The sequence below is a fragment of the Calidris pugnax genome, unplaced genomic scaffold (assembly GCF_001431845.1).
Source record: "Calidris pugnax isolate Ruff unplaced genomic scaffold, ASM143184v1 scaffold63, whole genome shotgun sequence".
Taxonomy (NCBI): domain Eukaryota; kingdom Metazoa; phylum Chordata; class Aves; order Charadriiformes; family Scolopacidae; genus Calidris; species Calidris pugnax.
In genome coordinates this window covers 5,363,806-5,380,498 of record NW_015090852.1, presented here as the reverse complement: position 1 = coordinate 5,380,498, position 16,693 = coordinate 5,363,806, and the positions used below count along the sequence as shown (strand labels likewise).

At 57.5% G+C, this 16,693-nt stretch overlaps 2 protein-coding genes across 3 annotated transcripts; one reads left to right on the top strand and one right to left on the bottom strand.

Annotated features, from left to right (window-relative positions):
• Window positions 1-5,066: 5,066 nt before the first annotated feature.
• Window positions 5,067-8,949, bottom strand: HTATIP2 (HIV-1 Tat interactive protein 2). Of its 2 annotated transcripts, none has more exons than XM_014943612.1 (5): window positions 8,534-8,949; window positions 8,355-8,462; window positions 8,119-8,256; window positions 7,319-7,380; window positions 5,067-5,595 (listed from the first exon to the last, which is right to left on the bottom strand). In XM_014943612.1, the coding sequence occupies exons 1-5, from the start codon at window positions 8,705-8,707 to the stop codon at window positions 5,370-5,372; spliced, it is 708 nt and encodes a 235-aa protein (XP_014799098.1). In that variant the 5' UTR covers window positions 8,708-8,949; the 3' UTR covers window positions 5,067-5,369. The 2 variants fall into 2 exon arrangements, with proteins under 2 accessions (XP_014799098.1, XP_014799097.1); XM_014943611.1 differs by lacking the exon at window positions 7,319-7,380 and adding an exon at window positions 6,173-6,234 and having other exon boundaries at window positions 8,534-8,909.
• LOC106888979 (1-phosphatidylinositol phosphodiesterase-like) lies at window positions 8,864-13,906 on the top strand. The gene is made up of 5 exons (XM_014943610.1): window positions 8,864-9,119; window positions 9,661-9,827; window positions 10,045-10,579; window positions 11,502-12,711; window positions 13,127-13,906. Exon 4 carries the CDS (start codon window positions 11,550-11,552, stop codon window positions 12,615-12,617), a length of 1,068 nt encoding a protein of 355 aa, XP_014799096.1. The 5' UTR covers window positions 8,864-9,119; window positions 9,661-9,827; window positions 10,045-10,579; window positions 11,502-11,549; the 3' UTR covers window positions 12,618-12,711; window positions 13,127-13,906.
• Window positions 13,907-16,693: the final 2,787 nt, after the last annotated feature.

Here is a 16,693-nt window from a genome sequence, read left to right as displayed (position 1 = left end):
ATAAAAATAAAAGTGCATAGGAGAAGTCTTGCTGTTGATTTAAAGGCTGTGGCTAACGTCAAAATTTCCACAGCTTCCAGAGCAGTTATCGGCTGGTGGGTAGCAGTGACTTTTGTTCCCGAAAAAATTCATTTCAGTGTAAGCTTAAAAAAAAATAATCTTTTAACCATAACAAATGTTCTGTTTTCATCTGACAGTGACACTTTGACGAGACCAAAAAGGATTCCCACCCAGAACTTTGCTAAGTGGAAAATTTGGACCCTTTTTCCATTCCCTTTCAGAGCAGCAAAACATACGCCACAGCCTGGAGCTTCCTGTGACGTGGGATGTGGGATCTGAGCAGGGACTGGTCTCTGCCTCCCCCTGTGTGGCTCTGCCCCATCACTGCCCCACTGGGATGCAGCCCCTCACCCACCTAAAGCTTGGGTGCTGCACAGCGTCACAGTGTTTCAGGTTTGCTCGGGTGAGATCTCTTTGATTACTCCACTAAAACTCTCAATCACGGAGCCAGTGCCTGCCTATGGTCATGACATCTGTGGCATGAGTTCCTCCTGGCCTCAGCCAGGCACAGTGTCAGTGCAACCCCAGAGCGATGCTGCCTGCTGAGAGGCAAATCATGGCAAAGATGGGGACCAGCCTGGCTCTGAGGGGCCCTGTAGCCAAAGTCCTGACTCCCCACAGCCCCCCAGGAGGAGGAGTCACCCCTAACACTCTTTAGCGGTGCTTGGAGCGGAGAGGGTAACTGCAGCCATCCCAGATGTTTCCCTCTTGGCTTCCAGCTGGGATGTGCCAGTCCATCCTTGGCAGTGTCACCTTGTGGCACAGCTCGTCACCCGGGTCTGTATGGCCAGACTAGAGCCAGCACAAGGGGAAAGCCCTCAAAGACACACAGGGCAGCTCTCGGGGCATCAGCACCAACATTTTCTCAATCTGTATAGTAGGACTTACAGCAACACAGGTCTTTTCCAGCCCACAGTGGTGTCTGTGCAATAACAGCCTCTCTGGCACAGGCTCACAGAGGGTGTGAGGCTCTGCTCTGCCTTCACCTCCTGCTCCATCCCAGCCAGGGCAGCCCCTGGGCATCCTGCGCGGGGTGTGGGCTCTGGGTTCACTCTTAAAATCTACCACATGCTTGTCCTTGTCCTGAGCTGCTTGGGTGACCAAGTATGTGCTTTTAAGTGCTTTGCTTAACACCTACAGCTCGGAGCTGGGAGCAGACCTTGCTGACAACCTGGCTGTCCAGACTCCAAGGGCACTAATGGCCTTAATTGCCCTGACCAGCCCCACCTGCCCCCTCAGACTGGGGCTGCATTTAGGCTCAGCACTGGGTTCCCTTCCCTCTCTGAGTGGTGTCAGAAGTGTGCCTGTCTCTGGCTTCTGGATGGACTTTGGACCTGCACTGGTAATCCTGTCTCCTGCTCTTCTAGGACTATGCAGCAAACATCTGAATTTCAGCGTGTGAGTGCAGTAAGTGAAAGCTAAAAGTCTGCTAGAAACCATTTCTCCCTGGAGAGCTTGGGTTAGCTTTTTGGGGGGTTGTAATGGAAATGGAATGTGAAAAGTACATCCTAAAATTTCCCTAGGTTTGTGCTGATCACAGACCCTCAGATGCACCCAAGCAGGGGTACCAGACCTGCCGGATGGGGGACTGCCCCTTCCTGCTGCCCAGCACCGATGTGCCCACCAGCCTGGGGAAGGAAAGAGCAGCAGCCACAGAGGATGGAGGTACTTTACTCCCTTGTGAGCTGCTATCGCTTTGCCCTTTTCACAGAGGAGTTGGGAGGGGCTTCTGTTATTATCATGAAGGTGCCTCACACCAGTTTGGGGGTAGCCCAATTGCCCCATCTCCCTGGAACAGGGGTGCAGCCCCCTTCTGCTCCCCCCCCCCCCACAAAAAAAAAATTCTTGAGCAAAAACTGGAGGACAGGAAGGGATGAGGGTCCCCCGCCAAGGGACACTGGAGCACTGTCCCCAGAGCATCCCTGGGAACCCATTGCACACCCCCCCTGCAAGGCAAGGGACTAAGCTGTCCTGCAAGCACAGAAATCTGCATGGTCTCTTGGAGAACAATTTCTTTTACAAGGCAGATTCACCCCCCCCCCCCCAAAAAAAAAAAATTCTTGGAGACACAGCAGCCTTGCAGGGTTGGCTGGGCTGTTGGGTTATGCTGGCTGCCCATGGGGCTAGTGAGTGTGTCAGGGCCATTCCTTTGCCAGCAGGGTATCCCCAGTGCCAGGTGGGTGCCTGCCAGCTGGGTGGGTGCTTTGAAAGGCCCCTTTGAAGCCGAGGTGCTGTTTGCAGGGTGCTTTGCCAGCTGGCTGGGCATCCCCTGACCCGGAGGGGAGCAGAGGGCAGCGAGGGGTGGGAGAGCAGTGCCGGTGGTTCTCCCAGCCGCGGGGCTGGGAAGGGCAGCGGGGCCATGGGACCACATGGGAAACCCCCGCAGCCTCCGACTCGGCTGCCCAGCCATTGGGAATGCAGCTATTTTTTTCTCATTAATCTTCAGTAATAAAGTCAGCGTTGGAGATCCCAGGGGAGTCGGATCTGTGGGATCAGGCGGTTTGTGCGAATGCTGTCCAGCAGCCACCGAGCACGCCGTACGTGCTCTCCTTCCAGGCTGGTGCCCCTGGAAAACAGCCAGCCTCTCCAGGCACCCAGCTCTGCACAGCTCCTGCCGCCTGGAGCCTTGCCCTCTGAGACCCCGTGGAGGGGCTGGTTCTGTCCCCTAAAGACTTTTACCTGCTTTACCTCTATCAGTCCTGGGCAGGTAACTCCCTTGGTCCTGTGGCTCTGCCATAGTTCAGCGACCGATGCTCTACAATCAAAAGATTGTAGAACTCCACAGTCCCAGGAGTGGGAGTTTAATGAAGGCACGGAGCAAGTCGGGGAAATTGAGGTCCAAAATGAGCGATGAAGCTTCACGTGAGAGAGTCGTAAGGAAGCCAGTCCATGCACTGGGATTGCAGTTGGGCATTTTAGCAGAGACTTATGTGAAACACCGAAAAAGAAACTGTATACCATTGAGCAGAAACAAGGGTTACACAGAAATAGCTTGTATTTTCCGCAGACCTTTGTCCAGTAAGAAATGTTTGGTTTGAGCATTTCAAGGCTTTAGAGTGCAAAGAAAATATTTCCAATAAGAAACTACCCAGACCTTCCTTTTCTTCCCACGACAGCTTAATTTCTTTAAGAGCCCTTCTGGGAGAGCTTTTTTGGAGATCCAAGTCTGCTCGAAGGGCCAGATTGTCTTGTGTACACAATGGCTAGTTTCCTTCAAGAGCACTCTAGGTTTGTGCCTTGCAACTGCCCCCTCAAAAGCCACGTGGAATCTCCCATTACACCAGATTTATCCTGGCTCCGTTATTTCAAGACTTTATTATCCTTTCTAACAACTTGCCTTTTATAGAAGGCAGCCCCGCTGCTTTGCAGTTTCCTGGTTCCCACCAGAACGTTTTAAAAATTAGCATCATATTTAACGACATTGGCTTCTTGGTAGAGGGATCACTGTAATTGTCACCCAGGTGAGCATTTGGCAGTTCATCTGAGCACTCCTTCTGGCAGATTTTTAACCATGTATTCTAAAAATAGGCTTACAGAATCTTTCTCTTTTTTTTTTTTTTTTTCCCCAGTGCCTTGGGACAGTCATGCAAATGTGTGTCCCCTAAGGAATGAACCTAGTGTGAGCTCCTTCACAGCAAAGGCCAACACAAGTAACTCACCAAGCTTTTCCATGACGGCTCTTTTCTTCTCATAGAGCCTAATCATGTCCCGTCCCCACAACTCTCTGGAGAGCTTTCTGCTTCTCACATTGCCATGACTAATTTTTATGCCTTTAAGATGTTTTCCTCAAATCTTCTGTGGCCTGCCTTTCACCTGCAACTTTCCAGAGCTTGTATGCTTTTTTCACTCTCTCATCTGTGTGCAATTTCCACTTCTTTTAAGGTCTTGCCACTTCAGGTGTTCGTTTCCACTCCCTTGTATAAGCACATCACCTTTTTTAAGGCCAGCCTACCTCTTATTTCCTTTTTGACATAAAATATTACTTTAAAGTTACCGCTTTTGCTCTCACCAGGACAGTCTGATCAGTAATTATGGCTCTGTGGCTCCTCATTTGTTCCCTTTGAACTAAGCTCTCTGTGCATGGTTCAGGAACCACTCGGGTAACACAGAGTGTGGGATTACACCACCCCACTGCCTCCGCTGAGCTTCTGAGCCCCAGCCCAATTATTAAAAGACTCGTGTAGGAGGAAGGAGATAGGGGATCCCAGCTCCCCCCACTTGCTGCATCCAAGTCAACGACACAGGAGCCACGGATGAGGTCGAAGAGGAGAAAACCCTGGAAAGCAGCATTACCCAGAGCACTGGGACTCTGGCCAGCTGGGAATTCGGGAGTCACGTAAGTCCTGCATCCCAGCTGCTGAGCCGCCAAGTTCCTCGACCCCAAGGAGAAGGCCTGAGAACGGCCAGGGCCATAGCTGGGACACGGCACTGCTCCTCGAGCCTGCTCTGTGCCTGCAGCAGGGACCTGCTCCCCTTCCAGCACTGGGGCAGCACAGGGTAAGGGCAACCCCACCCCGAGATGTGCACGGGGCTGGCCTCACCTCCAGCACATGCAGAGCACCCTTGAAACTGGGCTGAAACCCCAGTTCACTTGTGTCTGGAAGGAAAGCCTGGAGGAACCAGCGGTGACAGGAGTTTTCAAGTCACTGCACATATTTGCATGGTGTTTATGCAGCTATAGGTACTCAAGTGACAGCCTGGCTGCGAACCATAGCAGCCCCTCTGATCCCAGAGAAGATCAGTGAGGAGAAGGCACAGGCAGAGACCTAGTGCGGGCAGAGCCAGTGCCCCAGGAACTTCAGCAACTGCTGCTGAGCTTCCAGGAACTCTGATATCCAAGTGGCACTGGTGCCACCATGTGCTCTGTGGGGTGCAGCCGCAGCGCTGGCAGCTGGGTGCCATCTCTGCCCCCTGCATTCCTTCAAGTGTCACCAAAAGTTACAATCTGTGAACAGCTGCGGTTGGGCTGGCAACAGGCAGGAGACAAACACAATTTTAACATGTAGTTAGCACAAACAGACCAGTCATAGGATTTATTTAAGACATGAATTCAAGAAATTGCCTGGATTAACCACTTTTACCCGAATTTGTGTGCTGGATTCGGGCAGCACAGCACATTGTTTCTCCTCACCCACCAGCCAGCACCTCATTTTTGATTGCTTGCTAGAACCAGCTGCCATGCAAAGTGCACCTCTACCTCCACATTACCCATGCAAGCATCCCACTCCTCTCCCACAGGTGCATTCATCCTCCCCCCTGAAGAGCACCTGCATGGTGAATCAAGCTCTTTCCTGCCCTTCCCTTTTGCTCTACGTGCCCTGCAGTGGCGCTGCCTTTCCCAGCGCGTGGATGGCCACGTTCTCCAGCACCTCCACCTTCCCCTTGCCCGGCTGCAGCACACTGGCCACCATAGCCCTGGCCACCGTTTCCACAGGCACCGAGTAAGCGGTGGGGAAGAAACAAGCCACAACACCCAGAAACTGCTGGGCCATCCACTCCAGCGGGCGAGACTCCTGGCGCTTGCACAGCAGCACCCTGCAGAGGGAGGAGGTAAGGTGTGTCAGGTTGAAACCATCCCCGGGGAAAAGCTAGGGACTGGGTTCTCCAACTGGGCCAAGGACCCAGCCCAGCTTGCTAAACCCTACATGGCGGCTGTGGGGCTTTGGCAGGGTCCAGAAAACGTGACTGAGCTGAGCCTTGGGATGCTAATCTACTTTCCCAGCACTGTTGCCAAATCCAGGATGCCAGTTCTGCCGGGCAGCAAGAGCTGGGAGGATACAGGTGAGTATTCCCCTTGCAAAAGGTCAAGCTGTGTCTCTTCTCTGTCTGAGATAAGCTTTGACACGTCCCCCAACCTCTGCTTCCCACCCAAGCCTCTTCTCCTCGCGTGGCACGTGGGATGGGCCGTGGGCAACTGCTGTGCTTCCTCCCTGCAGCATTGGGAAGCAGTGTGCTCATCCAGGAGCTGCATCTGCAGCTGGTGGCTTTCTCCAACTTCCCTCCCCAGCCCTCCCCTTATGCATCCTTTCTCTCTCTCTCTCCATCTTCCAGCCTGCTGCCCTGGCAACCCACCACCCGAGTCCTGTGCCCTCCATCCTCCACCGCTACTCACGCTGGCCGGAGAATGGTACAGCGGTCAAACCCAACAGCCTGGACCAGGTTCTCCACTTCTCCCTATCAGAGCAGTGGGGCGGAATGAAAGAAGACAAGGGTGACTGCAAGCACCGTCCCTGCCGCGCCGTGAATCCGCAGGAGAGAGCTGCTGAGCCGTGGGCAGGGTGGCACTAACGCCAACAGTGACAAGCCGGGCACCGCCTGGGCAGCGAGCAGCTCTCCAGGGAAAGGAAGCGTGGGGCGAGTGTCCAGGGTGGACACGCTGACCGCTTAGTCAGCAGCGCACCCTTGCAACCATCACGCCAACTGCAACTGCATGCTCCTCAGACCCCACCTGGACACAGTGTCCAGCACTGGGAGACTGCAGTGAGTCCAGCAGATGTTGGGGGCTGCAGCATAGAATCATAGAATCAATGGTTAGGGTTGGAAGGGACCTCAAAGATCATCGAGTTCATGATGGGTATGGTCCCACCCGGGGAGCCTGTGGGTTCTCTACCCCTCGACAGTTCACATCTCACCTGGACACAGCCCTGAGCCTCCCCACATAGCTGTGGGGTGCTGGGACTGGGCTAGAGACCCTAGTGGGTCTTTCTGGTGGTTTGAAGAGGGAGATGGATGCTGCATACGGGTACTGTGCTGCTCTGGATGAAGCAGTTGTCCTGCCAGACCCTTTCTCTCACCCCTTTGTCCCTCCCCAGCACCAGGAGGACCCTCACAGCCATCTGCATCTCTTGACACCTCAACTCCTGCTTCCTTCCCGAGCATCCCAGGAGGAGCCCACCCCAGCTGCCCCCTCACCTTCACACGGAGGTAGAGGAAGCGACTCTGATGGTCTGCCCCTTGGGAGGACTGCAGGACGAAGTGCTTGCAGCCCCCTGCCCGTGCCAGCTCGGCCGCCTGCGCGACATAATCCCGGCGCGTGGCACGTGGGATGGGCCGTGGGCAACTGCTGTGCTTCCTCCCTGCAGCATTGGGAAGCAGTGTGCTCATCCAGGAGCTGCATCTGCAGCTGGTGGCTTTCTCCAACTTCCCTCCCCAGCCCTCCCCTTATGCATCCTTTCTCTCTCTCTCTCCATCTTCCAGCCTGCTGCCCTGGCAACCCACCACCCGAGTCCTGTGCCCTCCATCCTCCACCGCTACTCACGCTGGCCGGAGAATGGTACAGCGGTCAAACCCAACAGCCTGGACCAGGTTCTCCACTTCTCCCTATCAGAGCAGTGGGGCGGAATGAAAGAAGACAAGGGTGACTGCAAGCACCGTCCCTGCCGCGCCGTGAATCCGCAGGAGAGAGCTGCTGAGCCGTGGGCAGGGTGGCACTAACGCCAACAGTGACAAGCCGGGCACCGCCTGGGCAGCGAGCAGCTCTCCAGGGAAAGGAAGCGTGGGGCGAGTGTCCAGGGTGGACACACTGACCGCTTAGTCAGCAGCGCACCCTTGCAACCATCACGCCAACTGCAACTGCATGCTCCTCAGACCCCACCTGGACACAGTGTCCAGCACTGGGAGACTGCAGTGAGTCCAGCAGATGTTGGGGGCTGCAGCATAGAATCATAGAATCAATGGTTAGGGTTGGAAGGGACCTCAAAGATCATCGAGTTCATGATGGGTATGGTCCCACCCGGGGAGCCTGTGGGTTCTCTACCCCTCGACAGTTCACATCTCACCTGGACACAGCCCTGAGCCTCCCCACATAGCTGTGGGGTGCTGGGACTGGGCTAGAGACCCTAGTGGGTCTTTCTGGTGGTTTGAAGAGGGAGATGGATGCTGCATACGGGTACTGTGCTGCTCTGGATGAAGCAGTTGTCCTGCCAGACCCTTTCTCTCACCCCTTTGTCCCTCCCCAGCACCAGGAGGACCCTCACAGCCATCTGCATCTCTTGACACCTCAACTCCTGCTTCCTTCCCGAGCATCCCAGGAGGAGCCCACCCCAGCTGCCCCCTCACCTTCACACGGAGGTAGAGGAAGCGACTCTGATGGTCTGCCCCTTGGGAGGACTGCAGGACGAAGTGCTTGCAGCCCCCTGCCCGTGCCAGCTCGGCCGCCTGCGCGACATAATCCCGGTCCACGCGGACAAAGCCATCCTGCAGGTAAAGGCAGAGAAGAAGGGTGGGCATGGCGGGGGGGAGAGGGCAGGCGGGGAACCCGGGGTGTGTGTGTGTGTGGGGGGGATCCCACTCACCGCTCCAGCCTTGGCCCTGGTGGTGCCCAGGCAGCAGAAGCCAACGTCGTGTCCCTGGAAGGCGGCGGCGTGCTCGCTCAGCCGCTCGAAGTCCACCACCGCCTGCTCCTGCGGGGAGACCCGAGGGTCAGCACCCCGCTCCCCGGCCGCCCCCCGCCGCCCCCCGGTCCCCGCCGCACCACGGCCGCCTCCGTCTCCTCGTCCAGGCTCAGCCGGCGCCGCCCGACCAGCGTCACCCTGGCGAAGAGCCGCCGGGACAGCAGCTCCCGCAGCAGCGCCCGACCCGTCGCCCCCGAGGCGCCCAGCACGAAGCAGGCCCTGCCGCCGCCACCGCCGCCGCCCGTCGCCGCCATGCCCACAGGAGCCGGGGCGGCCGGGCGGGCCCGGGTCGGGAGCGGCCGCGCCAAGGCCCGGCCTCTCTTCCGCCTGCCCGGGGTTCACTGCCGGGAGAGCCGGCCTCTTCCCGGCGGGGGATGAGACACGGGCCTTTTTCAGGGGCTGGGGGGGTGCTGCTCGGGCAGACCGCAGGGTCTCTTTGTCCCCCCAGGGGAGCCCCCCTCCGCCTCTCCGCCGCTCCCCGCACCGCGCAGGGAGGGCCGCCTGCCCCTATCCCGTCCCTCCGCACCGCGTCCCCGCGGCAGAAGGAGGATCTCTGTGCCCTCCCTGCCCGGGCGGAGGGTGCGTCCCGGGAGGGGTCTGGGACCTGCCGGGCGGCTCCTCCCCGAACCCCCCTGTGCCCGGTGAGCTGTGTCCCCAGGGCAGGAGGTGAGCCACCAGCCCCGCGCCCTGCCACAGCCGTGGGGCTCGCACCCCACCGGTGACGGCAGCCCTGGCCACCGGCAGCACCCTCGGGGCGACTCCGGTGGGAGGCAGCCACCGGTGCCTGAGGAGCGAAGGGATGGAGCCCACTTCTCCGGGGGACCCTCGCTGAGCAGGTCCTGGCATGTGCTGGTGTCCCGGTTTGAGCAACGCAGAACTAATTTCTCTTCTAATGCCTGGGAAACCCGCACTTTTAGAAGACTTTGGTGTCAGAATTAATGAAAAGGACTAATTTCTCTTCTAATGCCTGGGAAAACAGCACTTTTAGAAGACTTTGGTGTCTGAATTAATGAAAATATTTACTTGATAGGCAGCTCTGGTATGTGGCATTCAAGGTCTCGGCATTTTCAAGCCTTGCCAGTTGCGGGGATGAGGAGGAGCAAGACCCAGGCATTTGACCCAAGTTGCCCTACAGGATTATTTCATACCACGAACGTCACATTCAATATAAATTAGAAGGTTTGCTGAGCTCTCTATGTTCTATTAGGGCTGTGATCCTGAGAACTTCTTGCCCTGGTGCTGGACCCCTGAGCCCTTCCCTTCCTCCCGAAGCCGTAGCATTCACAGTGCCCAACGTTCGCCATCCGCTGCTGGGAGTGCACAGCTTCCTGCTGATAGAATTGGCTGAGTATAACCCATGGATCTTTTATAATGGTATTGGGATCTCAACGTTCGCCATCCGCTGCTGGGAGTGCACAGCTTCCCGCTGATAGAATTGGCTGAGTATAATCCATGTATCTTTTATAATGGTATTGGGATCAATACTGGTTCTTTAGTATTATTAATGTTAATTATTTAGTCTTAGTCTAGTAAATATATTTATATTTCAACCCTCGGGTTTTGTTTTTTTCCCCCTGATTCCCCTTCCTAGGTGGGACGGTGTCATCGGGTGATAGAATTGTCTAAACAACACTAAATTGTTGTGAGTTCCTCAAATCGTAACAGCTGGCAAGTACAGGCCCCCTGCTCAGATCCCTGCCTGGACAGGGATGGGGATGATGGCAACCATTGCCAGAGAGGTCCAAGCCCACTGGGGCATGGCTCTGGAGCGGGTCATGGGCACCCGGGGGCTCTGCGCAGCCACTCCCAAGGGTAGTGTCAAGGGGCCCCCGCGGCACCCCGATCCCGTTTGTCCTGATTCCTGGAGAGGGAGGTGCAGAGGCCTGAATGGCTGCTTTCGGGACCAGCCAGGCGATTTTCCAGCCCGGCGTGTCTGCTGAGCGTTTCCCTTGGCCGAGGGCTGAGGATGAATCCCCGGTGCACGTGCCGTGTGCGAGGCAGGATGCGCGTCACGACTGTCACAGGGTTAATGGCCAGCATCCCGCTCCACCTGCCAGTGTGCCGCCGGCACCCGTGGCTGTGCGCCCCGTCCAGTGGCTGTACCCTGTGGCTGAAGGCAAACCCAGGTGGGTACAGGAGGGGGAGGCTGGGACGCGCTGGGGCTTGGGGGCAGCGGGACAAGTGCTTGAGAGTGGGAAGGGAACCGTATGGTGTGACAGTGCGGAGTGTTGGCAGCAACGTGTATGGGGTGTGTGGTATGCTACAGGGTTTCACGGGATGGTGGGGACAGTTCTGGAGTCCTCTGCACAGTGAAGACATGGACCTGTTGGAGCAGGTCCAGAGGAGGACCACAAAAATGATCAGAAGGCTGGAGCGCCCCTCCTGTGAGCACCTCTCAGCCTCAACCTGGAGCGCCCCTCCTGTGAGCACCTCTCAGCTTCAACCCAGGCTGAGAGAGTTGGTGTTGTTCAGCAAGGAGAAGAGAAGGCTCCAGGGAGACCTTACTGTGGCCTTCCAGTACTTAAAGGGAGTCTACAGGAAAGATGGGGACAGACTTTTTAGCAGGGCCCGTTGCAATAGGACAAGGGCTAATGGGAAGGCTCCAGGGAGACCTTACTGTGGCCTTCCAGTACTTAAAGGGAGTCTACGGGAAAGATGGGGACAGACTTTTTAGCAGGGCCCGTTGCAATAGGACAAGGGCTAATGGTTTTAAACTAAAAGAGGGTAGATTTAGACTAGATATAAGGAAGAAATCTTCTACAATGAGGGTGGTGAAACGCTGGAACAGGATGTCTGGAGAGGTGGTAGATGCCCCATCCCTGGAAACATTCCAGGCCAGGTTGGACGGCGCTCTGAACAACCTGATCTAGTTGAAGATGTTCTTGCTCATTGCAGGGGGGTTGGAGTAGATGACCTGTATTTCTCCCTTCCGATACCAACTATTCTGTAATTCTAGGATTTCGTGATTCTATACCTGTGGGGAGGGGTGGGATCGGGATGCGTAGGGGCCATGCCCGCTGCTCACAGCCTGCTTCTCCTCCACGGCAGGGCTCGGTGGGGCCGGCCAGGTGCCGGGGTGCCCAGTCTCCTGCTGGCATGGAGGCGCGGTGCCGGCACAGCGCAGCCTTCGACTGCATGCCCCAGCCGGCGGCCTGCTGCCCTGACTGGATGGCGGGGCTCCCCGATGCCTTGCCCCTCTCCCGCCTCTCCATCCCTGGCACCCACGACTCCCTCAGCCTGTTCGGCGGCCGGCGCCTGCGGTGCCAGAGCTGGGGCCTGGAGGCCCAGCTGGCGGCCGGCATCCGCTTCCTGGACGTGCGCTGCAAGCTGGCGCGGGGCGAGCTCCAGGTCTACCACCTCTGCACCTTCCAGCGGGCCAGCCTGCGGGGGGTCCTGCGCCGCACCCTGCGCTTCCTCCACGCCCACCCTGGCGAGGCCGTGCTCATGCGCATCAAGGAGGAGCTGCCCATCTTCTCCAGGCCGGGCTTCGCTGCCCGGCTGCACCGCTGCCTGCTGGAGGAAGGACGGGGCCACGTGTGGTGCCGGGAGGAGGTGCCGACGCTGGGCCAGGTGCGGGGAAAGATCGTGGTGCTGGAGGCGCTGGCGCGGGAGGTGCTGGGCATCCCCTACGAGCAGCTGAGCATCAGCGACGCCTGGAACGTCCTCTCACTGAAGCGCAAGTGGGCTCGGGCGCGGAGGCACCTGGAGAGGGCGGCCGGCGGGGACCCCGCCACCATGCACCTCACCTTCTGCTCCGGCAACGGGCTCTTCACCTGCCCCGAGGAGGTGGCCCGCTTCGTGAACCCCCGCTGCTACCAGCACCTGCGGCGCCGGGGGGGTCAGCCCGTGCGCTGGGGAGTGGTCATCATGGACTTCCCTGGGGCAGGGCTCCTCCGGCTCATCGTGGAGAGCAATGGCCCATCAGCCAGCAGACACACCGCAGCGGCCCCCAGCACCCCCACAGGACCCTCATGGCACCCCCGCAGCAGAGGGTGCGGGCGCTGCAGCCGGCACAACTCCGCTCACTGCCCGCGCCGGCGTCCCTCGGGACGGACGCTGCTGCCGGCCCCACGCCTCTGCCGAAGGACATCAGCGCCCGTGGAGCGAAAGCGGGTTTCTAGCTCTTGCTGGGTGCCGGGAAGCCTTCGTGTGACGATGGTGTGACAGTGCCGGAGGTGGCAGAGGGTCGGCAGCTGCGGTCGGAGCCGGGCAGACCAGGGAGCTGCCCTCTGCATGCCGTTCTCCCCTGAGGAGACAGGTACGGTCCCGGCGTGGGGCTGGGACAGCCGATTCCCCAGCAGGGCAGCAGGGATGGGTGGAGGGAGAAGGTCCTGCCTGGCCTCCTCTCAGGCCAGTTGAAATGCCCTTTCACAAAACAGTCCTTTTCCTTTTAAGGGAAAATAAAAATAAAAAGAAGGTAGGAAAGTGCTCCCTATGTTGCCTTGCCATTTTCTAGCAGAAAAGTGCAGAAAAGACCTTTGGGGTTTGCTGCTCAGCTGTGACAGAGCCTGTACCCCTCTGCCCCGTGGCTGAAGTTAAATTGGTGTTTCTAACCATCTTGCTCTTAAAGCAGAGCTGCAAGAGGTTGGAGGAGGAATTAATTTCAAAGGTGACAACAGGTGGTTAGGAGCATCCTGCCCCTTATTATTTTAGCTTCTGTTTTTTTCTTGCAGGGGCTTGTCCCGAAAGTCAGGACTGTTAGAGAGAGGCAACTTCAGCAAGCGCTGCCGACCCTGTGCCTGAAGAGCTGAATGGCCACAGCAGCAGCGATTCAGACGGGGCTACTCCGTCCCCAGGGTCACGTACCCCGGGGACACTGCAAAGGGCAGAGCCTGATGGTTTGCAACAGCATGGGCAGAACAGTTTGTAGATCTACCTTTTGTAGGTTGAGACCTACAAAAGATTTTAAAACGCATGTTGTGCCAGCACCTGCCCTATCTGCAGAAAATAATTCAGCAATTTAAATAGACTGGGAAGTTGCAGGACACAGTAGCTCCTTGGAGCAGAAAGGTAAGCAAGATCCTGGGGGAGAAAGCATCAAAATGCCAGCTGCGCTGAAGCAGGGAGGTGAGAAGGAGAAGAGGAAAGCTCAGCCCCAGCCTGCCAAAAGGAGAAGAACGTCCTTAAGGATGCTTCTGACTCAAGGGAAAACGTAGCTGGGCTTGGTGCCTGCCTGAGTGGTTTCCACAGGATTTCCTGGCTGGAGGAGAGGACATTGTTTGCTCTGCCCAGGCCTGGCCCTGGCTGGAGATCTGGCTCTTGGTGCTGATTATGTTTATCCACTGGCCCTGGGCGGGCTGTGGTGGCCCTGTTCAGGGAGCAGGGGAGGACAAAGCCCGTGCTGCAAAGAGCCAGGTGGGAGGGGAGAAGGCAATAGTGTGCAGAGGGTGATGGAGGTGACAAACAGAGGAATCTGTCTCTGGGCTTGCTTTGTGAGATAGTAGAAGATTGAAATCCCTACATTAAACCAGATACATAATGACCACTGGTGATGTCTGTGGTGCTGGTGGCCTGCTCCATCGGCTGCTAATGCCTCCACGTCAAGTTGCCGTGACAGCTCTAGGTATCGCTCTTGTGCCAGGAAGAGGGGTGCCATCAAGGGAAGGCGGGTCGGTGGCCTGTCCCAGCCCTCCAGGGATGCATGGTGCTGTGGGCAGCCAGGCAGGGTGCAGGCAGAGCAGTCACAGTTCCCAGGAGCAGCTCTGCAGGCTGGGTGGTTCTGCTCTCACCTGGGGCAAGGGCTGCCTGCGGGGCTGCCCCTGGATGCAGCACATCTCTGGAGCTGTACCCCATCACCCCGTACCCATCCTGTGCCCCAACTTGCTGGCAGGGCAGAGGCTCTGCCGGGGATTCCCGGGGTGGGCAGAGCCGCTTGTTTACTCCCTGCCACACCAGCAGTAAGATAACTGGTGTTTTCTATGCCCCCAGCATCCTGTTTGGCAAGCCCTTATCTGTGCCACGCATGTGTTGCTGCTGCCAGGCGCCAGGGAGCCAGCAGGCAGCATGGCCAGGGGTCCCCGGCTGGCAGCGGTGCCCGGTGAAAAGGCTCTCCACCACCCGTGTGGCAGGGGAAAGGTGTGAGGCAGAAAGCTGTCCTGCAGATGAGATCAAAGAAATGTCTCTGAGAGGGACCGGGTGGCGCGGGCAGGAGTGATTTGCCCCAAACTACCGCTGCGGCCGGGGCTGCCCCAGTGGCACGAGGTCCCTGGGGGTGGGGGTGTATGGGGTTACATGGCCCCTGGTCTGTCTTGGAAGTGTTCTCATCCTTCTGGTCCCAGCTAATCCTTAAAACCCTCTCACCCCCTGCAAGCCAAGGCACAGCTCAGATAATGCGTCTTCCCGTGGCCAAACACTTTCAAGTCGTGAGAAAGATTTTATCGGGTGCCACTCTGAACTCAGGAGGTGCCTCTAAAGCCTCAGAGAGAGACACTTTGGTCCCCAGGGTGGCACGGGGGGATGGCAGCAGCGGGGCTGCACTCTGGCAAGGTGTGGGTCCTCACCAATACCACACCATACTCCTGCAGGGGTCCCACCAGGTGCCTCCTCACTCCAGTGTGCTGCTGAGCCCTCCCTGGCAGCAGGGGTGAGGGGGACTCCCCAGGAAGGTGCCCACTGTATCACTGGCAGCAGCCGAGCCGGCTGGGCTGTGTCAGGGTGACTCGGTTCCTCTGCGGTTTTCCGGGGGACATTGCACAAGGAAGGGAACAGGCTGTGCCACCAGGGGCGGGAGCCTCTGCCAAAAACAACACAAGCGTCCTCTGCACGGGGTGGGGGGTGCAGCCTGGTGGTGAAAGGGGTGGCCCTTGCACCCCTTGCCCCCAGGCTCTCACTCCACTTGGTCCTGTGCACTCCCTGGGGACACACTGTGGGCTGCAGCCTGGATGTGACCCTGGGCTTCTGCTGAGGTTAAGCCCTGGGGCATCTGCCCATCTCTGGCAGTGCCCACCTCCCCATACAGCTCATACAGCCTCTGGTGTTGTGGATCCCATCCACACCTGGGTGCCTCCAGAGCTGTGGGGATACTTGTGGTGGCATCACACCCTGCTTCGTCACAGATACAGCCCGTGGTAGGGCTCTTGGGAGAGAGGATCACCTCTATTTGTGGCTCAGGACTGGGGCACAGCAAAGGAGGCGTGATTCCCTTCCAGATCCCTGCAGGGCCCAGAGGGATAGTGAGGAAGTGACATGGGAAAGCGCCTTTGTACCTGCTCCTTTGAGCCCCTGCTGAGCGAAGCCCTGGCTTGCAGCTTACGCTGTGCCCTCGAAAGGGCAGCCAGGGAGGGACAGGATGTGCCATCCCACTGCTTGGGAAGCCCCTGTGCTGCTCAGCCCGTCAGACAGGGACTTTGGCCCTTCCCTGGTAAGTGGGGCAGCAGGAACCCAGCAGGAAGCGTGTGCCCTGCAGCATCCTGAATCCTTCCCCAGGAAGCCAGCCTTGGAAACCACTTGAGATGAGAAAGGGCGCGTGGCAATTAGCCAGCTCCCAGCAGAGCTGATTTGGGTCTTCTCTCCCTCCCACCACATGAACCTTTCTCCACTATCTGCAAAGCAACCCTTGGTAGCCCTCCTGCCATGTAGGACCCCCTCTCCGAGCTCAGGTACCCACGCGCAAGGGGTACCTGCCCCCACAAAACAGCTTTGAACTTGACCACATTCTGCCCTTTGCAACAGCACCTACCTTGCCTCTGCTTTTAAAACAATACCAGAAACTATTTTTAGTTACAAAAATAAAGGTGGCAATAAGTTTTTTTCCACTGCTTCAGCCTCCCATGTTGGGTTTCAGCAGAAGTGAAACTGGCAAGGGCACAGACTACACCCATGAGGGCCATGCACCCATGAGCACCCCTGTGACTCCCAGCGGGTCTCCCAGTGCATGGGAGAGGCAGCTCTCACCCTGGGCCGGTGACCCTCAGCATCTGGAGATGCTCTTCTACCCCAGCAGCTGCCCCTCAGTCTCTCTGCCTGCCCGGCTGACTTTTCCCTTGCCGTAATTGCACACCCTCTGCGTGTATGCTGCTAGAAAGTGAGCACTCCTGAATTACTGGACATACAAGTTCATTCTCAGCAATTTGATAAAAATAGACAATCATCGCAGTAAAATATTTTGCAAGACAGATATCCAGAGACAGGAATCAAGTTTCATTTACATTGGCCAAGAATAAATTCATTGTAGTGGGTTACGGTTTACGTGGGATGGGTTCCTCCTTTTGTCTAGCATGAGTCCCACTGGAGCAGCATCC